Source organism: Marmota flaviventris, chromosome 6, assembly GCF_047511675.1.
Source record: "Marmota flaviventris isolate mMarFla1 chromosome 6, mMarFla1.hap1, whole genome shotgun sequence".
NCBI lineage: Eukaryota > Metazoa > Chordata > Mammalia > Rodentia > Sciuridae > Marmota > Marmota flaviventris.
Genome location: NC_092503.1, coordinates 44,651,835 through 44,679,785, shown reverse-complemented (window position 1 = coordinate 44,679,785; position 27,951 = coordinate 44,651,835). Strand labels below are relative to the sequence as shown.

The 27,951-nt window shown below is 33.4% G+C and overlaps 2 protein-coding genes across 3 annotated transcripts in view; one reads left to right on the top strand and one right to left on the bottom strand.

Moving 5' to 3' along the window:
- Positions 1 to 27,951, bottom strand: part of Cep85l (centrosomal protein 85 like) — a 161,176-nt gene that overhangs the window by 86,620 nt on the left and 46,605 nt on the right. For both annotated transcript variants that reach the window (XM_071613072.1, XM_071613071.1), the window contains exon 3: positions 14,227 to 15,014. In XM_071613072.1, the coding sequence (XP_071469173.1) occupies positions 14,227 to 15,014 (788 nt within the window). The remainder of the gene's footprint in view (positions 1 to 14,226; positions 15,015 to 27,951) is intronic.
- On the top strand, positions 211 to 11,025 carry Pln (phospholamban). Its single transcript, XM_071613073.1, has 2 exons — positions 211 to 306; positions 8,596 to 11,025. The coding sequence occupies exon 2, from the start codon at positions 8,689 to 8,691 to the stop codon at positions 8,845 to 8,847; it is 159 nt and encodes a 52-aa protein (XP_071469174.1). The 5' UTR covers positions 211 to 306; positions 8,596 to 8,688; the 3' UTR covers positions 8,848 to 11,025.

Genomic DNA, 27,951 nt, shown 5'->3' with positions numbered 1-27,951 from the left:
TGTATCCGCCACATACTTTTTAAAAATTAAAAAAAAAAAAATGAAGCACCAAGTGTTAATGACCTTTCTATACCTAAAGTAAGATAAATAAAGTTCTAAAGGTTGGTTGTGATATGACTATGACTAACCAATCATAACTTCGGAATTCCTGTGTGACATCATAAGACCTCCCTAGAACAGATTTTCTCCTCCACCTACTCCAACCCTTCACATAAACCTGGTAACAGTCAGAAAACCTCCCAGCTAAACACCCATAAGACTTCACACAAGTTGATACTCTTTATTGTGATGACCACAGAAACCAAGGTAAGAAACAGACTTCACTGATTTTTATAATTCATACTTTCTGAACTTTTAATAAGTGTTAATCATATTTTCTATATTTCAGTTTTAAGTTACAATAAAATGTTTGCTATGACAAAAACGCTTACTTTCTAAATAATTGTTTATCCATTTTGTGACAGTGAAAATGAGACTTAATTGTGAAAAGCATCACATTCATTTTTGATACTGGTTATTGACTTGTTATTTTAACTTTCACTTATATTTTGCTTTTTGAGTGAATTTCTGCCAATTTAAGAATCTTCCAATTATGTTACCTTATTTGGTAGTAGGGTGGTTTAATTTTTCTATACCAGAAAAATGGCTTAATTTGTTATATGTTATTCTGCTAAAATATAGTGAGCTATTTATATCTGGAATGATATCAAAAGTTGTGTGACAATATGCACATTATCACAATACCTCTTCCAATATTATTATGATTTCTTACTGTGATACTAATAAAATAGAGCTTAAGAATACACAATACTTTTTAAATGACCTTGAAGATTTTTCCTTTCTATAAAGTCCAGTTAACTGTTAATAAAGACTTATAAAAATTCCAGGCTTTAATAAATTGAACTATTTCTATTTAATTCAATACTATATCATAAAGAACAAGTTTAAAAATTTTAAAACACTTGTCATAAACATACATAAAAGTTTTTCTGAAATTATAGAATAATAATTCAACACTTTAAAAATGTTTGGTACCTAAACATTCTAAGTCTCATTTGAGCAAATCTGATAAAATGTTTATTCTGCCTATTAATACACTTTTGTCAAGTTATTTTACTGCAGTGTTTCTCAGATTTCTCCAATAAATTTATAAAAGAAAAATAATACCTAGGAATAGAGATGCCACAATCAAATGTTTCCTCATCCTTAAATCTGTCAGAGCATATGAAAAATTATATATTTTATTTCATTATTTTTATATTTTACCTATATGATCAAATAAAATCTACATTTAGAATTCTCAATTCCTATGATAGTTGTTAATTCCATCACTCAAGACAAATACAAACTTTATAATCCCATAAGCAGCTTAACACATGAAAACATGTATTCCTAATTTTTGTCTACCACTGAAGCACTCTAATTGCCACTCAATATATTTATATTCATAAAATATTTTCCTTTGGTATATTATACAACTAACTCAGCACAAGTTTATATGCATATTTATGTACTTGTATTCAAATACCAATTAAATTACATTCTCACACTGTAAACGGGGTATTTGTTGAGTTCTTTCACTCTTAACAGAATTTCATATCACATTACTCCAAAAAGTAGACAAAGAGCAGAAATTCTATTAAAGTTACTGTTAGCTAAATAGTGTGTTCAGACTTGTAGAAATTACATATACACTAAGTGTTGTTAACATTTTAAACTTAATGCCATAGTCCAGACATCATGTCCAAACTAGTGCATTTCTAAGGTATCATCCACATACTGTCATCATTTATAAAGACATGTGCTTTAAAAAGTATGTGCTAAAAAATGTGTTAAATGAAATCAAATGGAATAAATATGAAAGATTTGTAAATTATGAAATGTTAAGTTTTAAAAACAGGTGACAGAGCTGGCTTATTTACAAAAAAAACCTCACATCACATTACTATCATTTCCTAAAGTTCACATATCAAAATTATTTTAATAGGATCTTAGACATACAGGAAAATAACTGTATTTGGGTTACACACTGTTTATTAATCTTATTGACTGGAGACAGTAGAACAGCTGCTTAAATAAAACGACTCAAGAAAAAAATCTGTATATTTAACAAAGATCCTGAAAGTATAGTCTTAAAAATTTAGTGTATTTTAAATGTATTATATAGTGTATTTTAAATGTATTATATAATGTATTTACTATGTAATATATTAAATAATGTAATATGTTAAAACTTTAATTGAAAACAAAGTATAGATTACCTCTTTAAACAGATGGTAATTCTAAAAGACAGTGAGTTTAAACATTCTTCTTTATTATTGAAAAAGACTTTCCTTAAATGCACTGTGGACACATATTTCATTTAATCTTCCTAATTCTCTGGGTTTTGTATTGTATCTCTCCTTCATAATTTAGGAAACAGATGCAAAAAAGTGAACTATTAAAGGTTGCCCTATTCACAAAACTATGAATAGAGGGACCTTGGCAAGAGTCTAGGTTCTGACTCTAAACCATATGCACTATACACTAATGAACATGACAATAATAAATCAAGACATTGACAAAACAAATAGAAAGTGATATATATTGCAAATGGCCTTTACCAGGCAAACTAAGAGAATATGAACTTATATTAATTTAATACCACTTCATTTCATTTAATTTATACATTTTATCTTTAATAAGCTAAATATAATGTTCTACAAATCATCTTTAAAGTGTCAGATGTAAGAAAATTACAGATGTCCTTAGTTATAATGCAATAAACACTAGTAGGAAAAAATTCAAAATTATCACACATACTTTGAAAAACAATAACACACCACAATCAATCAAATTAAAGTTTCCTGTTATTTAATTTGTTTAAGTGATGAAAACATACCTTCAAACCATTTAGGCTTGATACCTATAATCCAGCTTAATTTTTGTCAAAACTTTCCACAAGTCTTAATTTTTTGTCAAAACTTTCCACAAGTAGTAGCACATGCCTGTATCCCAACAACTTGAGAAGCTGAGGCAGGAGGATCCAAGTTTAAGGTTAGCCTCAACAATTTATCAAGACCCTGTCTCAAAATAATAAATAAAAAGGAATAGAGATGTACACTTCAGTGGTAAAATGACTCTGGGTTCAAAAACATAAAAGAAACTTTCCACAAAAACCAAAGTTTATTCCACTCCCATATTATATCCTTACTTTTCCTCAATTTCATTGTTGTTTCAATTATTCTACCATGTAAACATTCAAGTCCATTTGTTTTGAAGTACTTGAATAAAGGAACCTTGCTTTTTTTTTTTTTTTTTTTTTTTTTTGGAGAGGAGGATACCAGGGATTGAATCTAGGGGGCACTTAACCACTGACCCACATCCCCAGCCCATTTTATTTATTTATTTATTTTTGAAGGGAGTGACTGAGGATTGAACTCAGGGGCACTCAACCATTGAGCCCACCTCTCCAGCCCTATTTTGTATTTTATTTTAAAACAGGGTCTCACTGAATGCCTCCCTTTTGCTGAGGCTGGTTTTGAATTCGCAATCCTCCTGCCTTAGCCTCCCAAGCCGTCATTTTATTTTTTGAGACAAGGTCTTGCTAAGTTGCTCAGGGCCTTTCTAAAAAACTGACTTTGAACTTGGGATCCTCCTGAATCAGCCTCCCAAGTGCTGGGATTGCAGGTGTGTGCTGTCCACACTGGTGAAATCTTCCTTTTTTTATTTATGAATAAAATTCACTTTCATTTGAAGTGTGAATTGACAGAATGTTGCTTGTACTGGCAAAGGAGCAAACTTAGAGTCAGGGAATCAAGAAAATAATCCTAAATTACAGTGGCATGTATCAGATAAGAAACAGTCTCTCTGGACATCTCCAGAAATAATTCATCAATATTCTTACCCTACATAATTCTGAAGCACGTATTACCAAATAAACACATAAAAATAAAGCCTGGGTGTACATCTCCACTTCAGTACAGTCACAGTCAACTGAGGACCTCTAGTGCTTTGTAAAGCGTACTCCATCTTCGGGGCTTTTTTAAAAAAAAAAAAAAAAAATTAGATTCATTCACATTAATTGGGATATACTTATTAAATGCCAATCATCATTCCCTAAGACATCGCCCAAATTCCTTCTCCAACTCTCCTTTAAAAAAGTTCCACATATACACAGTTAAAAGGAATATTTTAATGCAAGTGAATTAACTGTAAAACTTTATTTCAACATGTAAAGAACTGAAAGTAATGAAGACAAAATAACAGCCACATGCCAATTTCAGAGGGAAATCTCTCTCTGTGCTACAGCTTAATGAATTGTCCTCAAGGCAGAGCTTAAAAGCTAGGACACTGCATTTTGGGGGTCAAGTTAGTATTAAGGAATATATTGATTTTTATGTTTATATAATTATTTTCATAACCAGTTAGAATCAGCTTATAGATTCAGAAAGCTGAATCTTTCCTTCTTTCAATTTAAAAAAAAAAAAATCATAAAACTCTATCTTGAACTTGATTTTTTTTTTCTCAATTTCCAATGCCTTCTTTGAGCAAAAGAGAAAAGACTTGATAAATTCCCCAAAGAGTAAAAAGTTAGTTATACCCTTCCTATACTAGAATATTAATGGATCTCACATACAAACAACATACTCTGTGGGTACTTTCCCGTTTCTTACATGCAACTCAAGAGACAAGGATCTGGTATTCCTATAAACCAACTTCTATCAAGTAACTCACATATTTTCAGTACTACAATACTAAGATGTGGATTTTTTTGGGGGGGGGTGGGTGGGTGTGGCAGGGAATATTATCAGGGATTTAATCCAGGGGCACTTAACCAGTGAGCCACATGCCCAGCACTTTAAAAAAAAAAAAAAGGTGTTTTTGTTTGTTTGTTTTGTTTTTTTTTAACATTGCTTAGGGCCTCACTAAGTTACTGAGGCTGGCTTGAACTTGTGATCCTAGTGCCTCAGCCTCCTGAGCTGTTGGAATTACAAGGCATGTGTCATTGCACCCAGCTTGGATGATTAATCTTTAAATGCACCTGCAAATATTCTTTCTGTCACAAAGCACCCAATATATACCTACAGTCATTCTTTTAATAAAGGAGGCGGGCTCTAAATTAAGTTCTGTGCATGTTTACAATAAAGTTGACAAGGGACTAAATTCAATCTCCTAGGCCATTTAAGCCAGATGCAAGTTCAGAATGTCCCAGCAGAATCTGATTATCGTATAGAGAAGCTTTAAAAAGATCAGATAACATAAAATTAAGCCATTTTTCACACTTTCCATTAAATATTATGCTATTAATAGCTTGGCTATAATTAAGGGGAAAAAAAGAGGACTTCAAGATTTCAAAACTTATAGGAGAGAAATCGGTGCAGAAAAAAATAATAATAATAAACACCTGACAACTATGCCATAAATTATAATGTAGGTAACAGATAATTCAAAAAATGCAAATATCCAGTTCTCATACACAGTCTTTCAATTCTCAGGATATATAAGAAAGCCCTATCTTCTGGCTTATTTATTATCATGCAGATTTTAGAAGTTCAGCAGAGTTAGAACAACACATCAGATTATAACACTATAAAATAAATTGAACACTCCAAATAAAATATGTACCACTAACATTTCACAGCATGTAAAGCAAATTTAATCATAGCCTAAGATTATAAAGGTTACTACATATCACTTTAGAATTGTAACATTAAATGTCTAAGTTCAACAAGCACTATTTGTTTCCAGGACCAAACTCTTCTTCAATAATAGTTGGCTGTTACAGTATCTTAAAATCATCTTTAAAATACATTAATTAAGGGCTGAAGATGTAGCTCAGTGGTAGTGCATTTGCCTCATAAGCATGAGGCCCTGAATTTGATCCCTAGCACTACAAAAACAATAAATTATTAAAATACTACAAAAACAATAAATTATTAAAATATATTAATCATACTTTTGTAAGTAGAGAGCTCATCTCTTTAGGGTGTAACTCTTTGTATTTCACAAACACCAAAAACTCATTTTTTTTACACAAAGCCTAGTTCAAGTTAATACTGTTAATCAGAAGACCATACATAAACATAGATTTAAATCCTCTAAGTCTCATTTTCTTCATCTGTGATTGGAGGAGACTTGAAAAACATATTAGAGCTTACAAGTTTAATTACTGAATTCTGTTTTTCTAACTGGTTAATCTGATCATTGAGAATCTTCTAAATTTTTTAATCAAAAAAAATCTTCAACTTTATTGATTTAATCAAACAGTGCTAATTATGCATTGAGTGCTAAAATACAAAATGAATACATGGTTACTTTAGTTATTAACTAAAAGTCTAGTTGAAGACATTGATATGTAAACTGAATTTACAGACACAAACTGACAGATATTTAAAAACAATAACACTGAAGTCCTACTAAAAACCAGCAGAGGTGATTACCAATTCTACCTTAATGAATAATGAAAAGTTTTATTAGGAAATGATATTTAAACTAGGCCTTAAATATCAACTGGAGTTTGCCTGGCAGAAAACCAAAAGGTGGAAAGGGGTAGGGTAGGGGTTGAGGGCATTACAGGCAGAAGCAAAACAACATGTGCAAAGAATGAAAAATCCTTAAAGGAAATATAGTATTTATGGAAACATGACATATTTCATGTGACTGAAGTATCATTCTTCAGTCAGAATAGGGATGATTCCTTATATATGCTTTATGACGAACTGCTAGCTAGCTCCCTCTTTTCCCATATTTTGTTTATCTTAAAATAATTTTTTAAAATTGATGTTTTAAGACCAGTTAAAAGCCCTGAAACTCCACAAAAATATGTGAGTTCAAATAGGAGTTATCAGTGCTAATTCTTCTCAACTGTATTCTGATATATATATATCTCCAAATATATAAAAGAATAAAGAAAATCCTCCAATGATTTCCTAATAGTATAATTTCACTAGGTCTACAGTAATTCACTACAATAAATCCACTAGATATTAAAATAAATATAAGCAGAAATAACATAAAGTTACATTTTCTTAAAGAACAAAAGAAAATACCCCTATTTCTGCTTTCATCTGGAGAACTCAAACAAAAATAATTAAATATATGCCAAGTTTAAGCTGCCATTTTCCAAGTTTAGCCACCTGCATTGAACAACAAAGAATGTATTTTAGACAAAATATAAGTTGTTGTCAACTCTTTAAGAGAATAAAGTTTGATAAAATTTGGCTTTGTATAACTCCTTACTATGGCCCTATACTATTATGGAGGACAGAGACTCAAGTCATATGGAAGCCCATTCTGTTATACAATTTAAAGTACTGAAGATTACATAATCTAACCACCACATACCACATGGTTTCTTTGAAAAAACAAATGCCAAGGTCCAACTAGTTATGTGCCTCATATATGTCTTCCCTGTCCCATTCTTCTCTCCTTTGCTCTCTTTAGCATATGCCTCTATTAGGTTTAGGATGGCACTCTAGGTGGATTTTCCCAGAATGTCTAGAAACCAAGTGAAAAATGAAACCTGGCAATATAGTAATAACATGTTAACAATAATGTGACAATAAATGCTAACCATTATCATTTCTGGACAGTTAGCTATATTTTCTTAAAAATTTTAATCTTTCCTACTTCAAAATTGACATAGAAGGGCTGGGCGCAATGGCACACGCCTGTAATCCCAGTGGCTCAGGAGGCTGGCACAGGAGAATCACCAGTTCAAAGCCAGCTCAGCAACTTTGCAAGGCCCTAAGCAAATCAGTGAGACCCTATCTCTAAATAAAATACAAAATAGGACTGGGAATGTGGCTCAGTTGTTGAGTGCCACTGTTTTAATCCCCAGTACCCCTCCCACCCCAAAAATTGACATAAGGATTCTGAATGAAAACAGAAAATTCTCAAATGTTATTACTCATTACATCTGGACAATTAATTCATACTTAGTTTTTAATCTAATTCATTCTATGATATATTTTTATTTTTATTATCAAAGCTTAGGCCCCACAAGCAGCAAGAGATTGTGAGATTTCTGAAATAGGGCTTGACATAAACCACTGCTCATAAGTACAAGACATTTGTGAACAGAATTGCCCATGGTAGCTAGTAAGATAATAATAATTACTAAACCTATTGTGCTTGACAGACCTCAGTACATAATAACAAATTTTGTTGAAATGATATTTAAAGTAACATTCTACAAAGCTATAAAACCTTAAAGAGGAATGCCAAACAAGTAAAATATATTTCAGATTAAAATTAAGATCTAAAGAATAACTTTTAAATGCACTTCTATTCCCTGAGATTAGCTCTGGAATTTTTAATATATATCAATTATATTTACAGAGAAACACACTTAAGAATTTTTGCCCAAAGGATTAGCTCAAAACAAGCTGTACCATGACCCAAACACAAAGACAAATGAGATTGTAATGATATTATCCCACCAAAAAGACAAAAACACACGTATGCACAGACATACACACACATTATAGAGATTTGATGTTATAAATACAAAATATAGTGTTGAAAAAGAACAATTAATGCAAATGTGTTTTACCTATTCAGAGAACAGGTTATACATATGATCCTAATCCATTTACTATTTTTACATTCCAGGCTACCTAAAAGGAGACGGTTACCTCAGATTGGCTGCCAGCTTTTTATCTTTCTCTTGACCGCTTAAAACTTGACTTCCTGACTCCTGGCATCATGGAGAAAGTCCAATACCTCACTCGCTCTGCTATAAGAAGAGCCTCAACTATTGAAATGCCTCAACAAGCACGTCAAAATCTCCAGAACCTGTTTATCAATTTCTGTCTCATCTTAATATGTCTCTTGCTGATTTGCATCATCGTGATGCTTCTCTGAAGTTCTGCAGCAAACTCCAGATCTGCAACTTACTACATTGGTTTAAAATGTCATCCCATGAACAGGGGAAAACAATAGAGCCCGCTTCCCAAATAGAAGAATTTCTTTATGAAAAGGTCAAGATTAAAACAAATTGTTAGTAAATGTATTTGCTAGATCTTGTAAACATGAAAAGGGCTTCATTTTCAAAACTGACTATACATGTGTATAATGTAACTGTTGATTTCCTCAAAATGGCTTATAAATTTCTTTCCTAAATCTTTTCTGAGGATGAAGTAGGAGTTTAATTTTGAAATAGCCCTACTAACAAATTCACTTCATATATAAAATTTTAGCTTCACGATTTGGGGCAAATGTTATTTATATTGCACAGTAAAAGCTTCTTTGTAAGTATTTTTCAGGTCTTTACAAGTGCCAAAATAATAGTACAAATGAAGTATTATTATTCAAAATAGCTCACTGATCCTCACATCTATTACTGCTACTACTATTATTATTATTATTGTCACTACATCATTATTATACAGAAGTCTTGGTAGTAAAACTCCTTGTCAGAACCTACATTCTAAAATAGTTATATTATTTTCTATACTATATTAACATGTTTTGAAGTATAGGAGAATCAAATAAGGGTAAGACCATAATCTTATATAAATAAAATTTCAATAATTATACAATTCTACGACTTGTAAGTTAGCCATAGGAACTGGTGATCAACTTAACATCTGATAGTATGATTCCCATAATTACTAATACTCAGAGTCTAACTAATTTAAAGCTGTAGCAAATTATTTGAGCTATAATATCTAACTTTCCATAGTATACTCTTAAAATCATGAGAGCTTAAAATTCCTAAAATATGGTTACTAAAAGAATTTGAAACATCAATATTGACAAGTGTTGTTGGCTGAATAGTGAAGGAGACACTGCTTTTAAGTTCTTGGAATCCTGAGAAGTACTGGAGATAGAAAGGTGAACAGTTTGGGTTTGTGAATATTTAAGGAGCAGACAGTAAAAGGGCCTCATACTAGCCAGAAAACATATAAATCCTATTTTAGACCTCAACTTCACTGGTCTTAGAATTTACCTATGCAACAGTATCCAAATTCTATAATTAGCTATACTGATATTAAAAAACAAAAACTTGAACTGATAAGTTCTATGTGCTTTATTATATTGTTCATTACAACATCAATTTCAAACAATTAACTGTGGGAGTTTTACCTCAGTAAAATACAAATAAAGATTATTTTTGTTCTTTATTCTTTCATAAAAATTAACAACTCATATTGCAAAGATTTCAGAATACTATAATTTATATTAAAATGTAGAAAAAAATCCTATTCTTTAAATGAAACTCTCATTTTATCATGTTATATAAAGAACAAGCTGTAAGAAAACAATGTGGGGTTGTGGCTCTGTGGTAGAGTGCTTGCCTAGCACGTGAGGGGCACTGAATTCAAGCCTAGCATCACATGAAAGAAAGGTAGGTAGGTAGGTATTGTGTCCATCTATAACTAAAGTGCCAAAATTTTTAAGTACTAAATGTTCAAACACTTTCTCCTTTGGAATGAATTCTAATCTTAATTTATGGGACACAAAAATGACTAATTTTTGAATGTTTAATGCTGCCTTTCATATTTTCATTGGTTAAAAATTTATATTTAATGCAAATAATCAGAATCACCTATGTTAAAATGAATGTTCTTGAACTCAGTAAAACTGCTCCATTATTCAGAAATGAGGTTTGCTATAAAATGTTCTAATTATAAATAGTTTTAATACTGTAGAGTGTTTTTGAGGGGACTTTCCCCAAATAAAATATAAACAATTTCCTAGTATAAACACAAGAGGGCAGACCTATATCAGGTAGTGAATTGCGATGTTCTAATAGTCTCTTGATTATTTTTGAGTTTTCTAACAAAGTGGGAATATGATAAATCTCAAAATGGATCTACTTGTATGTTAAGTAGCCACACATTTTAAAATAAGCTATATGCCAAATTATATAGAAAAGGTGACAAATAGAAAATCAAACACATTACTATGTGTATATAAAAATCAGCTAATGAATGTGTCATAATTTAATATCCCATCTATAGAAAATGCCCTAATATCTACCAAGATTATATCAAACAGTAAAAAAAAAAAAAGGATGTAAAGATAAAAAATAAAAATAAGAAAACTTAAGAATGTAATAAAATACATGAAACACTCCCAGGTTAGAAGTAAAATTTTTTCATATTTCATGTTTGACAAAAACAAAATCCTTTAGGTCATTTTGTCAAATTCTTGTATTTATATAGGAGAAAAACCTCCATTAAAATATGTTGAAATCAGGTGCAATACTTTGATTAGTAGCAAGTCCCCTTATGATTTAAATAAGCACAAAATTTCATCTTCCACTTTTTAATGATTTCAAGACCAAAATATCTCCGGGAATATAGAGAGAAAAAGGGATAAACAATAAAGACCTGACAAGAACAATTTTAGAGAAGGAAAAGTTTATTTGGGGGCTCACAATTCTGGAGGTCTTAGCCAAGATAGCTGGTTCCATTACTCAGGGCTTGAGTGAGGTGGAACATTGTGGTAGAAAAGTTTGATAGAGGAAAGCAGCTGGGAACAAGGGCATCCAAGAAGCAGAGAGAAAGAGAAAGAGAGAGAGAGAGAGATTCCACTTGCCAGATACAAAATATATACCCCAAAAGCATGCCTCCAGGGATCCACTTCTTCCAGTCACACCCTACCAGCCTTTAGTTAACCACCCTGTTAATCCCTGTCAGGGGGTTATCACACTGATTGGGTTAAGGCTCTCATAATCCAATCATTTCACCTCAAAAAACTTTCTTACATTGTTCTCATACATGACCTTCTGGGGAATATCTAATATCTAAACTATAATACACCACTACTTTACTACTATTGGGGAGATCCACTGTGGATGTGTAGGAACCCAACAGATATCCCTCTATCTCCAAACCAAGGAATGCACTGGAAGGAAAGGGAAGTATATTTCCCTAAAAGTCAAGAGTTTGCTTTTTTCTTCTGTCATAATGCTTAGAGTCAGTCATGGGGGTGGGGGGGAGTAATGGACTAGAAAAGAAAAGAACCAAAGACTAGAGGTAGAAGTTGCATATGGAGCCCCATATTCTAATCCAAATGGGGGCATATAGGCTTCTCTTCATTCATAAAGGGATATGCTTCTGAGTTCTATACGACCTCAACTCTAAGATGACTTAGCAAGAATCAAGAAAATCAATGAACTTATGTCTGTGTGGCTGACTCAATAATTGTTCTGGATTAAGTCCTAAAGAGAGCAAACCTTCCTTATTACAAATTAACTTTTGGGGGATAGTGGACCTGTGAAGAGCAAATGAGATCAACACTCTAAGAGCCGCCACAAAATTCTATATAATCTATTGTGTTATCAGATCATGACTTTAAGCCAAATTCCTTTTCTTTGATGTAGAAGATTTTTTTCCCATGGTGAGAGTTGAGCAGTTTTGACTGAAAAAAAATCATGATTATCAGATGGACTGATCCTTAATAAGGTTGCTCAATTTATGTAAAAACTTCACTAAAAGGAAGTTCAGTCAATGCTTAAAGAGATTTTTAAGAAATAATCATGAGGAGAACGTGTAAAATAAAGATAATACTTAGAGACACCAAGGAGAAGTTAGTTAATAATCTTTCTCTGTAGTAGACCATGAAAGAAATTAGAAGAGAAACAGTTGTAACAGAAGGGCCAGGAGTGTAGCTTCCGTGGTGGAGCACTTGACTAGTATGCATGACGCCATTTTGATTCCCAGTACCCCTTTTCCCCACCCCACCCATACCCCATAAATTGCAACTGAATTATCTAGCATTCTTTACCTGAATTCATCATTCCACTCTCAAATTTTAAAGTACTATATAAAGAGATCATCCTGTAAAAGGTTAATCAAGAAATAGGGCACTTTGGGACACATACACATTTCATGCAATAGTAGCTTCATTCTTCCAATATGCACAAGGAAATTTAAAGATCAATTTTTCTCCACAATACACCTCCAATCTCCCTAACCTCTCTACATTGCTTCAGAGTTAAAGAAAACCTTGGGTAAAGCAGACGTTCCTCCAAGTAGAATAAAAGGATAAGTAAATTAATATTCATTCCTTTAAATTAGCCCAATTTTCTCAGTTACATTTCTCTTTTATCATCCCTGTTTCAGTTTGGAGTAGTATGTATACTCATCCCCACAGCTCCAATTCTATGTAAAGACACCTGCTAGAGAGACAACTGTCTGATCTTTGTTCTTCAATAATCATAAGCATTTAAAAACTGTTATAGTATTTGAACAGTAAGGTATCCTATCTTTCTAATCACTTGAATAAATCACAAATAAATCTGGCTAAAGCACTCTTTTAATATTTGTAATTTAAACATCCAAATGATGCATTGTTTATGTGGTTTAAATATATATAATCAAGATTATAAAAAATGGCCTACCAGGTATGAGAACCTGGGTTCAATCTTCCTGGATAAGTGATCTCTTTACTCTTACATGAACTTTATTCTTCATTTTTTATTGTTAGTAGTAATGAATAGTAATTTAAAATTTTAACTCTAGGGAAATTTTGTAATTTTTGATAGAATTCATTTCAGAAAATTCTGGTAATAAAAAGCAGATGACAAGATTCATGTTAGAAAATTGGTTTCCCGGTTAAAATTCCCAGTTGACATTTCAGATCAAGAAATTTATACATTTATGTGTTATTCTGTAGACCCATTAGGGACTCTACACTACTTTTTCTTTATATATTATATGACCATAAAGCCTTTTCCTTAAGCTGATTAAGAAACAACCAACACTTGATTTTTCTAATAAAAAAAAAAAAAAAAGCACGTCTGGATTTATAAACCTAAACACATATCATCTGTAACCAAAACTTTAAAAATGACTTTAGTTCTACCTTCTCATTTAATAGATGAAGGAACTGAGGCCCAGAGAAATTAAGTAACAGGTTAAAAATCATCCAGGTTCTAAATCTGATAAAACCAGAAATAAAATCCAAGATCTAGTAATCCCAAGTCAACTTTCTATCACACCGTGTCAGCTTCTTTGTTTCTAAGTTTCCTAAAATACATGCTTTGCTTTATTTATTTTTATGCCTACTTAACAAATGAGAAAGAAAAGACTAAGGTAGAAATTTTAAGTTTTTCATGTTAATTAGTTCTAATTTCTTAGTAAGTTTTTTTAATCAACGTAAAACTTTTCAAATTTATAACATCTATGCTTCCAGAAGACAGAAAAGGCAAAATAATCAGTGATTGTGATGCTTCCTGCAAAGTGCACAACATCCACTGGAGGGAAGCAAATACTAGGTTTTGAGCCTTACCTGCATTGGTGTTTCACTTCCTTGTCGAAATTCTTCAATTTGCTGTTGTTGCCAAGGAGCTAAATTATAAGAGTCCTCCGTAGTTCTACCTTCCAAAGGGTTTGTCCTTAACTGCTCTGTAAGCCACATCTGAGTCCTCACAGAAGGCTGAATGGGAACTCCACTTGCTGCCTGCTGACCAAGCATTAAATATTTTGGAGATTCAAAAGCCTCTGAGCTTGTCATAATGGGCTTGCTCTCAGGTAAGGCACTGTATGTCATATCTAAGGTCTGTCTCTTAAGAGCAGAGGAAGAGGCTCTGAAGTTATCTTTGCTACAACTCTCAAATTTATACTTGCAATCCAAAGTTGATGACCGTTTTTTATTTATTTCCTTGTCCTCTAGCTTAAGCATCTCCATACTGTCATGTAAGCAACTAGGCCCAATAGTCCTTAATTGTGATGTTAAAGTCTTGCCTCTTCCTGTCTTTTCCAAACCATTCCTCAATTCTTCCTTGTGTACAGTGCTACCTTGGCTGCAGTTTTCTGGGGCAGTGAGTCTGGATAAAGATGACCATTTCCGAAGAGGCCGGAAGTCCTTCATGTCTAGTGAAGAGTCCTGCTCCCCCGTACTGTGGTCTCCCAAAGTTTGTATGAAGCTTGTACTCCATTTTGAGCCATCTGATGTTAATGATTCCCTATGTTTGGAAATTGAAGCGCTGGAGTTAGACGGCATCACATGGGCAGTGGGAAGAGTAACCAGTGATCGACTAGGCTTAAAAGACAACGGGCCACTTGAAGTTGAATGATCTGGAAAGAGAAAAGATTGCCAAATTAGTTACAATTAACAGATAAAAGAGAATAAGATAAAAGGCAAAATGCCAGAGAGAAATCTGAATATGGTTTCCCATCATGTTTTTTCAGAGGTATTGTCATGGGAGAAGAGAGATCTCCAGAGAGGGTCCAAGGAGTTCCCAGAGGAGAGAAGGAACTCAACTCAGGAGCACTGGGTTCTTGGCAGAGGTAATGGAAAAGAATTCCAGTATTAGCCAAAGTAATAGACAGAGGTTTATTTAGGAAGGTAGATATACTCAAAAGAGAGTGCAGGCTATCTCAAGAGGAAGAAGCCCAGACTTGGGTTGGGGTGAATATTTATAGAAGAGATGCACCAGAGGCTGTATGGAAGGTGAAGACAGGGTGGCACAATTTCACGCCAGTTTTCAAAGTGCATATGTGTTTCCCTCATTTTACAAGAGCATGGACCAGGGCATGGGCTAAAGACATGTTGCTCAAGATTTAAAACTGTGTTTTCTGTATCTCAGTGACTTGTGGGTGTTTCCTTCAAGATTCAATATTTCTCTCTCCTAATCCTAAATCTCTATCTCAGTACTTCCTCAAAAATAAGGAAACGGGAATTCTTACTATAGCTTCAGGTTTATCAGAAATGTTTAACACACTTTAAAAACATTTTCTAAATATGCTTACATAATAAAGTATAAGTAAGGATAAAAAATGATTGGGAAACATTTCCAGATTTATCTTATTTAATCAAAGTATTGTGCCTTTAAAAGAAACAAAATCCATCTCCACATTAAGAGTCTTGACTTATACTCTAACAGTTGCGTCTCAGACCCAACTCGAGGTGAAAGTGGTATTTTTTAGTCTCTCCTAAACTGTAGAACTTTATGGCAAATCTGAACTTTTTAGCACCTCCCCCAACTCTAATTCAGAAATGTGAATAAAGGAGCTCCTACAATAATAAGAAAGGGTCTAGGAAAAATTTGCAAAGACAGAGTAGTTCCTACATTTCCAATATAACTTAATTGTATCATCAATGATACAATCCCAAGCTAGAATCTTGGCATCTACTCCAATGCCTGTCTTTTTCTTTATGTTCATTAAATGCCAAGTTATAAATTTTTACTTTCAAAATGTCTGAATATCTATTGCCTTATTTCAAAAGTCCCTATATCATACTACTCTACACATATGAATAGTTTTACTATTGAAAGACCAGAAAACAAAAAGCGTCTCTACACTCAATGAATTTATCATAAAGAGCCAAATCATCATTATATATACCAAATTAAAATCAAAGATCATAATGTTATCAGGGCATATTTACAAATGGGACAGCAATCTGAATTGGTGGGAGGCTGGAGATGAATGGTAAAAGGCTACTTTCACATTTTATTCTATATATTTCTATATCTGTTTGTCTCCTATACCAGAGTATATCTAAATACCACTTCTGTGCTGTGATATTGTTTTATTAAAGAAATAAAGGTAAAATAAATGTTTATAATGTCATAAGAAAATGCAGATGAGTATGAGCCAGGCAGACTAATTTTTAAAGTGATATTCCAATTGGTCTTTGCACAGAAATTGTTCATCTAGAGATAAAAAGTGAAACATATTACAAATGGAGGGATATGAGCAAAAGTGTCAGAGTGAATTTATCATGTGTAAAGGGTGCCCATCAGATTCTGCAGTCTTTCCATTTTTTGGAAAGTTCTCACATTTTGAGTTCAAACTCCCAAAATAAATTTTAGAACTCACATTCCCAATACATCCTGCACCCACGATAAAGACATTCAGAAGCTCCCGCAAAACACTTCAGTTTGAAAAAATAGGCTCTAGGTAGAGTTAGCATTTCATAGCTGGTATAGGCAATAGCAAATGCATCAGTTTTCCACAAAGGCAGCACCAGAAGAGGCCCCACAGTGGGCACAAAATCATGTTTCTAAACAATAAGTGGCAGCAGTTGAGCAGCACTAGTAGATTCCTCTAGTGTTTGGTTGGCAGAAAGATTATTGTTCTTTGGTGTGATTTAAGGCATGTTACCAGGAAATTTAACCTAAAGCATGGTTATTCAATCCTCCCAGAAAGTCTATGAAGTACCAAGTACCCTTAAATAAATTCCTCAACTGTTCAATCAGCCACTCAGGTAGCTTCTGCTGCTGATTAAGAACAAGAATGATAAAAATATGATTTTTAGGAGAAGATGACTCTAAAAGAGGAAAACAAATTATCCCGTTTATCTACAATATGAAGTAAGATTCAAGGAAAGTTGCTCAAGGTAATTCTTGAAAGGTAAAGATGAAGTAGAACTGTACAAATCTCAAATGCTCTGCTAGGAAAGAGGTTTTGTTCAGCAAAAAATGTGATATCACTGAAAGTTTCCAAACAAAGGAATGAATGCCATGATTAAAGCTATACTAAAGAAAATTATTCCTGTAGTAAAGAATGAATTAAAGTAAAACAGCTGACAACCCGATAGATTAACAGAATATCATGGTAATAAGAAAAAAAAAAAAGTAGACAGGAATATGCTGAGGATTGGTTCTAAATAGAAATAGGACAAATGTTCCCAAAAGTCTAAGGTATAATGTAAAAAGAGAAAACATCTATGGCAAATTTGTATTAATAGATTAAAGTACTGTTATATTTTACAAATATGTTTGTATAAACATTACTAAAGGAATATTGACTAAAATCACCATAGCCTCTTAAAAATATCTGAATTTTTTTAACAAAAAATGAAGACAAAAATGTTTAAATTCACTAACAACAAAAGTATTTCCCCACAACAATCATAAAATTATTAAAGGCTGTTAATATACTATGATGATAGGAAAATGTGACTGTTATGAACTTTGGAGATGTATGTATATATGTATATATCAATATTTAAAAGATAAATATGTATATGTGAATGCACATATATTTATATCTAAACACATATGTGTATGAGCAGAGAAAAGGTCTGGAAGAGTATACTCAAAATTTAATAAACAAAATTAACCCTTATGTAGTGAAAGGATGTCAAAAAGAGAAAGTACTTTTACATGTTACTTTATATAATGTCTTATTTTAATTTCTATAAAGGAACATAATTTTACCATTTGGTCAAACTTTTGCAAAGATGTTCTATGGCTTTGTATCTCAAAGAACACTGTAACTAAAGAATGAATAATATATCAAGGGACTGTCTCATTTTCCATGTTACAGCTAAAAGCACTGAGACAATCATCATCAGGCTTAGCTGCTATTCAGATGTGATAGTGTACTACTTTCCCATCTGCCTTCAGTAGCTCCGTATTTCCCAAATGCACATAAAATCAACAATTAAATGATAAATTCCACATCAGACTAGTATTTACTCCCAGACTAGTATTTACAAATGTGAGTGATTAATGCTATTCATAGAATATTACCTTGAGCACAGAATTTACTCCATTGACATTCCTTATTAGAAATTCTCAAATTTTGCTATACAAAAAACTAACTGGGAGAGGGGGAGCTGGAGTTGTGGCTCAGCGGTAGAGCGCTTACTTTACATGTGTGGGGCTCTGGGTCTGATCCTCAGTACCACATAAAGATAAATAAACAAAATAAAGGTATTGTGTTCCATTTACAACTGAAAAAAAAATTAAAAACAAAAAACTAACTGGGATCTGGTGACCTACATGAAGAAATTCAGATTCAGTGTAATAGAAAAGGACCCAAGAAATATCGTTTTTAAAAAAGTGATTCTGCTATTTCATCCACATTAATACCAATCATCTTGAAATCTTCAAACTTAAATATCATATCCCCAGTTCAATAATGATCAGTATCTGAGTTCTACAGTATGACTGTCAAAACTAAGGATCAAAGCTTAGTCCATTCACAAATACACACAAACATACAAAAGCACACATAACACAAGAATAAATGAACAGGGAATCAAGAATTTGACAACATAAATGTCTGGAAAAAAAGAGACCATTATATCTTAGAGGTGAGTCCATAAAATGCTAATTTTAACTATTTTAACACATCAAAAATATTACTTTGCCCTAAGAAACCACAGTTAAAGGTAAATGCAATGCAATTCATAAGGTGTTTTAAGTTAACTAGTTGTTGTTGCTTTAAGTTTAACTAATTTAAGTAAAAAATTATTAGGATAGCATCTAGCCCACATTTAAGTTATAACAGTGAATTCTCAAAGGAGCAGAAAATAGTCCTTTTAAAAACCAAAGAACAGAGTCTGTAGTATTCACTAAAAGTAGAGAAAAGCTAATTGTTTCAGACAAATTTAAGCTAATATGGAAAGAATATAAGAAAAGGACATCAGAATAACCTGATAATATAAATGAACTATATTTAAGGTAACATATTTCTGAACTACAAACAAAATTCCAACCTTCTGTTTTACTGTCATGTTCACAAATTTTTAATTGTGAATACATTCATTCTATCTTCTCTTAAATATTGAGATACAGCTTCTTTCTCTCTATCCTTCCTTTTTTCCTTCCTTCCACACTCTTTTCAGCTTTATACTTTCTCTTGTAAAAAGGAATTAAATGCAAAAAGCCTACAATAGATCTATATGATATCAATAAATCATAAGTCTTTGCAGTTAAAAAAAAAATTAGGAAACTAGGGAAAGCGCTTGCCTAGCATGTGTGAGGCACTGGGTTCCATCCCCAGCACCACATTAAAAAAAAAAAAAATAGGAAACTATATAATCCTGTATCAAAACATTCTCATTTAAAATTTAATAGCTTAATATATTTATCACAATACAAAATATTATGACAAATATTTTGCTTTTTAAAGGAACATGGTAACTCTAACCATAAAGACAATGATTCAGTTTTATAATTCCATGAAACTTTTTTCCCTTTCCTGCTAATGGCATGATCATACCATATCATACAGGGGGAAAAAAAACATACCACATTAACTGCCCCATTTTTCTTAATAAATTAATATTTCAAAGTATTCCCTATATCTTTAGGTCTCAACTGTGACTTGCACAGATGAGACAAACTGGATTTAAACAGGCTGGCTGCAACATTAAACTAAAAAGAAGGCAGTGAAAAATCACATAACACAAAAATAATTTTGGAATTGAGGACAGGATGGCTCTTTGACCTTAAGGGTCAAACTTCGAGAGAGAGAGAGAGAGAGAGAGAGAGAGAGAGAGAGAGAGAGAGAGAGACACGCCATGCTTATTTTATAGCATGGACTCAGAGGCAAGGATGAGGTTTCAAGGGTGGAGTCTTGCTTTGAGATATCTTGTGGTCAGCAGACTGATTAACATCTTGGCAAGTCACACCCATATCTTGGGTGCTGTGTGGGATCTTAGGCAAAGCCAGAGGGAGAGGCTCATCTGCATCATGTGATCACTCTCTAACAAGAAGTTTGCAGTGCTGGATCTATCCCCTCAGGAGACTACTATGCTCAACACAATTCACACACAGCCCATGGATGGCTCATGACATTTAGGTAAATATTTTAAAATATTCCAAACCAAACTCTGGTAGGAAAAGAGCTATAGAAAATAATTTAACAATAATTCAACTAAAGAATCTCCTGAGAATGTATTACATATAAGGCACTGTACTAGGTTTAAAAAGCAATACAAACATATTATTTGCAATAAAACTCTTACTTTTCACTGTTATATACCTAACAAAGCAGGATTAAAGTTTATCAAAAAGAAGCCAGGCACTGTGGTGCAACACATTTTGTCCCCAGCAACTTGGGAGGCTGAGGCAAGAGGATCACAAGTTTGAGAGAAGCCAGCCTCAGCAACTTAGTGAGACTCTCTCTCAAAATAATAAATAAAAAGAGCTGGAGATGCGGCTCAGTTGAAAGATGTTTCTGGTTAAATCCCTAGTATCAAAAAAAAAAAAAAAATCATAAAGAAACCAAAAAACATCAGATAATGAAGTGAGTCTAAAGAAAAGGCAGACTATTTCATAAAAAACTATCAGAATGATAGCCAACATCTCAGTAACAACAGAATCCAGAACACAAAAGACTAATATCTTCAAAGGACTAAGAGCAAATATCTGACCTCCCAAATTGTTTTTCAGGGAAACCATATTTAAAGATTGAGGTAAAAATACATTTTCAGCTAAGCAAAAACAGAACTCAGAACCAACAGACTTATTAAAGAACTGCTAAAATTTCTTTAGTTTCTTTTTAAAATTACAAGAATAACAATGACTGAATAAAACAATAAAAAGAACATCTAATCTTTAGGTTAAAAAAGAGAACTAAAATATTAAGCAACTATGGCATGTAACTCAAAACCTGCTGTGATTAGCATTAAGGATCATGATTATCATTCTACACAGTCAAGGTATATTATTTCTACAAATCTCTATACTAATGACTAAACAGATAGTACAACTGAATAACCAAAGGCAAAATAATAAAATTGAATCCCTACCTCATACTCTACAAATATGAATCCAAAGGAATCACAGGCTTAAATATAATACCTAAAAGTATAAAACTCTTAGAGGAAACCATGGGTGTAAATCTTCAGGACCTTGAGTTAGGCAATGGTTTCTTAGATACATATCAAAGGCCCAAGCAACAATAACAAAAATAAAGGTAAGGTGGACTTCATCAATATTTAAATTTTTTTGCTCCAAATGACATCACAAAGTAAAAAAAAAAAATGGGAGAATGTTATTGCAAGTCATGTATCTGATAAAGACTTTTATCTAGATTACTTAAAGAATTCCTATAACTCAAAAAAATTAAACTGATTCAATTAAAAATGGTTATAGTTTGAATAGACATTATCAAAAAAGACATACAAAAGGCTTATTAAAGCACATGAGAAGGTGTTAAATATCATTTTTTATCAGGGAAATACAAATCAAAACCATAATGCAAATAGCACTTAACACCTCCTAGGATGGCCAGAATCAAAATGACAGATAACAATATAAAGAAACCAGGACCCTCACAGACTACTGGTGAGAATGTAAATGGTGCTGCCTGCCGCCCTTTAGGGAACAGGCAATTCCCCAAAATGTTAGTGTTATCATATAACCCTAGCAATTCCATACCTAGGAATATACCCAAGAGATATGAAAATGTCCTCACCAAAACATGTTAAGCATATTCAGAGGCATTATTCTTAAGAATCAAAAGGTAGAAATAACACAAATTTCCATCAACTGATTAATGAATAAATGTATTATACATACAGTGAATAATTTGGCAATAAAAAAAAATGAGGTCCTGATACATGCTACAACATGGATAAAGATAGAAAACACTATGTTCAGTGAGAAATCAGTCATAAAGGACCACATATCAGATAGTGACAAGCCTAGAACAAAGAAATCTCTAGAGATAGAAAGATTAGGGATTATTTCGGACTAGGAGGAGGGTATAAGAAATTAGTTAATAGGTTTCTTATGAAAGTGATAGAATTGCTGTAAAATCAGATTGTGGTGATGATTGCATATTTCCAAGAATGTGCATTTAAAATATTAAATCATATATATCAAGTAGGTGTACTGTATGGTATGTGAAGTATGTCTTAATAAAGTCATCTCTAAAATCGGAATAGTAATAGTTTGTAAGTTGCATTTGCAAACCAGAATGAAAACGGCATGAAGAAAAACAAGAAGGCAAGAAAGACCAGAAGAAAATCTAAAAAAAGCAGAATAGAAAGTGTAAAATGTACATCGCTTTCCTGGCTCTCCATGGCATGAAACCAAGAAAGTCGGAGGCAACTTTCTCAGCAAGGTGGGGGAATGAAAACAAAAGTGAGAGGAATTTACTGTTATTTAATACTGGACACTCAAAGCTGATAGGGGACTCAGGAGGTTCGATATAATAAAATAAAGAAGAAATCACCAACACCTCCAGTGCTGCCATGGCTGGAGGCCACCCAGAGCAGTAATCTCAGAGCACAGTGGAGGAATAAGGGAATTAAAGGAACCTGCATTTTTGGAGGACTAAATGGTGTTTGGTTACAGAGAGTGAAGAGATCAAAAATACTGCCAGACTAAACTGAAAGGTGCGCAGCACAACAACAGCCTTGTATGGGAAAGAAACCACATCTCATCCTACCATGTGCAGAGGACAGAAGAAGAAACCATTCTGCAGCTGTGGGGAGAGGGTACAGCTGAGGAAGCAGAGTCCTGGCATACCTGAGTTATGGCCTGCAATACAGGTCTGGCAAACCCACACTGCATGACAGAGTGTGCCTAAGTGCCCAGGAGAAAACCAAACATGAAGAACAGTTTACCCAGGAGACGACTGGCCACAGTAACCCACCTGGCTCTTCACCTCCCCTGCTAATCTGGCTGCTTGCAGGACCAGCTGGGAGAGACTTGCCTGGCTAGGAATTCAAAAGGGCAGGAGCGGGAGAAACTGAGTTTGGAGACAGAACCCCAAACCAAGAAACTTGGGGTCTGCAGACAACTTAGTAGACTAAAAACTTGCTTCTCTACCACATGAGTGGAATGCAGGGGAGATCCTGGAATGCAGTCCTCCAGAGTGGACTGGCAACTGCCGGGCCCTAGAGGTGCACTGATTGAGATTCTCCAGGCCAACTGGCATTCAGCAAAGAGCCTGGAGCCTACCTAAGCCTATATCCCCACTCAAGGATTTCTGCCTACAGATTACTTTGCTCACCCTATCAACCCCACCCTGAGAGTGGAGCAAGCATTATAATCCAGACAACTCTAAAGAAGGGAAGCTGCAAATATTTGAACTCCAACAGAAAGAATTCTTTTAACTTTTCCTTCAGATCTTTTTTTTTTTTAAAGATAGACTTCATTCAAAGAGAAAGAGAGAGAGAGAGAGAGAGAGAGAGAGAGAATTTTTCAATATTTATTTTTTTAGTTCTTGGCAGAAACAACATCTTTATTTTATTTTTATGTGGTGCTGAGGATCGAACCCATCGCCCCGCACATGCCAGGCGAGCGTGTTACTGCTTGAGCCACCTCTCCAGCTTCTCTTTTTTTCTTTTTTATTTTCTCTGCTTAATTTTGATGTTAATGCTTCATGGACATATTTATACATAATGATGAATATATATATATATATATATATATATATATATATATATATATATATATATATTCATTCATATTTGCTTTTTTTATTTTCTCATTTCTAGCATTTTTTAAACCACTTATGGATCAGTTTTTTTGAGAACAAGTAAGTTTGATTAGTGTATTTCAGTTTTGTTTTGCATTCTTTTATTTCTTAATTTTTGAAATTTTTACTTTATGTATTTTTTCCTCTCATCTGTTTCCCCTTGAATCTCTCTTTTCTTCTAACAGCCAATCTCTATTGTTCTTTCACTATTCCTTTTTTATTTCTATCCTCTCTCCTCCTCCTCACAATTATCACATACTATATCACTTCTGTTCTCTCTGTCCACTATTTGAAACTGTAAACCATTTTACAAACTTACTGTTTTTATTGTAAGCAATAACTGATGATATCATTTCTGTTTATTGTGACAACACTGTAGACATCATAGCAGGAACTATTTGGTTTAACACTGTACATTATTTGCATTGGTGGCTGTTATTATTTGTCTCCTAAATCATGAGGTACTAGAAACCTTCAGGGAAACTATAAATCTACAGGGCAGAAGATCTACTGCCACAGATCTATACTGTTAGATGGGTAAACACACACACACACACACACACACACACACATACACAAATCAAGACACACAAATCAAGGAAACAAATCATCCCAAACAAACCAAGGTACTTTAATAAGAGAATCCATCACCACCACAGTGAAAGAAGTGTCAGGAGGAGTTTAAGATGTATGTAGTTAAACTAATCTGCAAGGTAAAGGATGAGGTAAGGAGTGATATCACAGAGAAAAATATGAGAAATGAAAGATCAACAAAGAGACAGAGATTCTGAAAAATCATCAGGCAGAAATCCTCCAAATGAAGGAATCAATAAACCAAATTAAAAGTTTAATGGAAGGCATCACCAACAGACTAGAAAACTTGAAAGACAATGTTTCAACCAATGAAGACAAAAATATATCATTTTGAAAATAAAGTGACCACGGAGAAAAGATGTTAAGACACCATGAACAGAACTGCCAAAAATATGGGATAAACTGACAAAAAAAAATTAAGATTTATTGAGATAAATGAAGGCTGAGAGATACAAACCAAAGGAATGCACAATCTTTTCAATGAAATTAAATCAGAAAACTTCCCAAACCTACAGAATGAAATGGAAAATCAGATACAGGAGACATTATTATGAAAATGCCTAACACACAAAGTAAGGATAGAATTTTAAAGACTACAAGAGAAAAATGACAAGTCACATTTAGAAGAAAACCAATGTGGATCTCAGCTGACTTCTCAAACCAGACACTCAAAGGTAGGAGGTCCTGGAACAATATGTACTAGTCTCTGAAAAAAAAAAAAAAAATGGATTCCATCCAAGAATACTATACCCAGCAAAATTAAGCTTCAGAATTGACAATGAAATAAAAACCTTCAATGATGGACGAAAGTGAAAAGAATTCACAACTAGAAAATCTGCTATACAAAACATCCTCTACTTCATGAAGAAGAAATGAAAAATAAAAGTGAAAACCAGCAAGGGGAGAAACTACACTAGAAGAATAGTCAATCAAAGAAGAAATTAATTCAAATTAAAAGCCAGAAATAAATAAAAATGACAAGGAATAAAAATCATATCAATAATAACATTGAATGTAAACGGTCTAAACTCATCAATGAAAAGACATGACTGGCAGAATGGATTAACATGACCTGACAATATGCTGTCTCCTAGGAAAAGAAATCCACAGACTGAATGTAAAAGGATGAGAAAACACAGATCATACACATGGATTGCGTAAACAAGCAGGGGATTTTATCCTCATATTAGATAAAGTGAAGTTCAAGGCAAAGAAGGACATTTCATACTGCTTAAGAGAATTACATATTAACAAGAGATAACAAATGTAAACATTTATGCCCCAAACAATAGAGCATCTACATATATCAAACAAATCCTTCTCAATTTCAAGAATCAAACAATATCGGGTGACTTTTAACACACCTCTCTCACCACTGGATAGGACAGATCTGTAAACAAAAGAAGCTACAGAACTGAAAAATACAATTAATAATTTAGATTTAGACATAACAGACATATAGAATATATTTTATTCATCAAGGACTCAATACACATTCTTCTCAGCAGCACATGGATCCATCTCTAGAAGAGTCAATATCTTATGCCACAAAGCAATTCTTAGCAAATACAAAAAAACAAAGAGAGAGAGATAATACCCTGCATCCTATCGGATCATAATGGGATGTAATTAGAAATCAACAATAAAATAAAAAATAGAAGCTACTCTAACACCTGCAGTGTTGAGAGCCACAGCCGAAGGGGCCCCAGCAAACTTCCAGCTGCCAGCTGATGATTGGCTCACAGCGGCCCCAGCAACATCTAGCTGATTGGCTCCTCTGCGGTGATGCTCATTGGGCTGTTTCCCTGCCCTTTCAGACCACGGAGATGCTCATTGGGGGACTTTTTTGGCTCTGCCCACGTGACCCAGCCAATCGGCCTCAAGAGCAGGAGGATTGTGGGAGGTGGGGAGAAGCTTGTGTGGGAGAGAGAGGCTTGTGGAAAGCCGGTGGTGGCAGTTGAGGCTCTTAGGGTTTTTCCTGAGAGGCTGTTTTGTTTGGCGTGTGTGTTTCTAAAAATAAAGTTAGTTTCTTTTGACAAGTGGCTCCTGATTGTGCCCAGCCAGACTGCGGCACTGCAGACTAAATAATATGCCTTTGAAAGACCAATGGAGAGCAGAAGAAATCAAGGATGAAATAAAAAAATATTTAGAGGTAAATGAGAATAGCAACACAACATATCAAAATCTCTGGGACACTATAAAGGTAGTGCTAAGAGAAAAGTTCACTGCATTGAGCTCATTCATTAAAAGAATAGGAAGTCAAAAAGTAAATAACCTAACATTACATCTCAAAGCCATAGGAAAACAAGAACAAATCTGTACCATAAGCAGAAGACAGAAAACGATTAAAATGAGAGCTGGAAAAAACAAACAATCCCCCCCCCCAAAATCAATAAATCAAAAAGGTGGTTCTTTGAAAAAAAGAATAGTAAAACTGATAAACCCTTAGCCAAGATAATGAAAAGAGAAAACATAAATTACTAAAATTCGCAATGAAAAAGGAAATATCAAAAAGGTTACTACTGAAATAGAGAGGACAATCAGAAAATATTTTGAAAATTTATGTTCTAATAAAATAGAAAACCTTGAAGACATCAATAAATTTCTAAAGATATATGACCTACCCAAATTAAATCAGAAGGACACTGAAAATCTAAACAGATCAATTTCAAGTACTAAAATTAAAGACACCATCAAAAGCATACCAAGAAAGAAAAGCCCAGGACCAGATGGATTCTTAGCTGAGTTCTACCAGACCTACAAAGAACTAACACCTACACTCCTCAAATAATTTCACAAAATCAAAAGGAGGGAACAACTTCCAAACTCATTCTGTGAAGCTAGTATACCTTGATACGAAAATCAGACAAAGACACATCAAGAAAAAAAAAATTCACGCCAATATCCCTGATGAATATAGCTGCAAAAATTCTTCATGAAATACTGGCAAATCACATATAAAAACATAATAAAAAGATAGTGAACCATGATCAAGTATGCTCATTCCAGGTATACAAGGAAGGTTCAACATATGGAAACCAATAAACAAAATTAATCATCAATAGACTTAAAGACAAGAATCACAGGATCAACAGATGCAGAAAAAGCATATGACAAAATTCAGCATCCATTCATGTTCAAAACACTTAAAAACTAGGAATAGTAGGAACATACCTCACCACTGTAAAACTATATATGCAAAGGCCATCATAATTCTAAATTAAGAAAAATTGAAAGGATTCTA

Bases quoted from the DNA above. Each gene is read 5' to 3' on its own strand.
- Pln (XM_071613073.1), top strand. From the start codon at position 8,689: ATGGAGAAAGTCCAATACCTCACTCGCTCTGCTATAAGAAGAGCCTCA.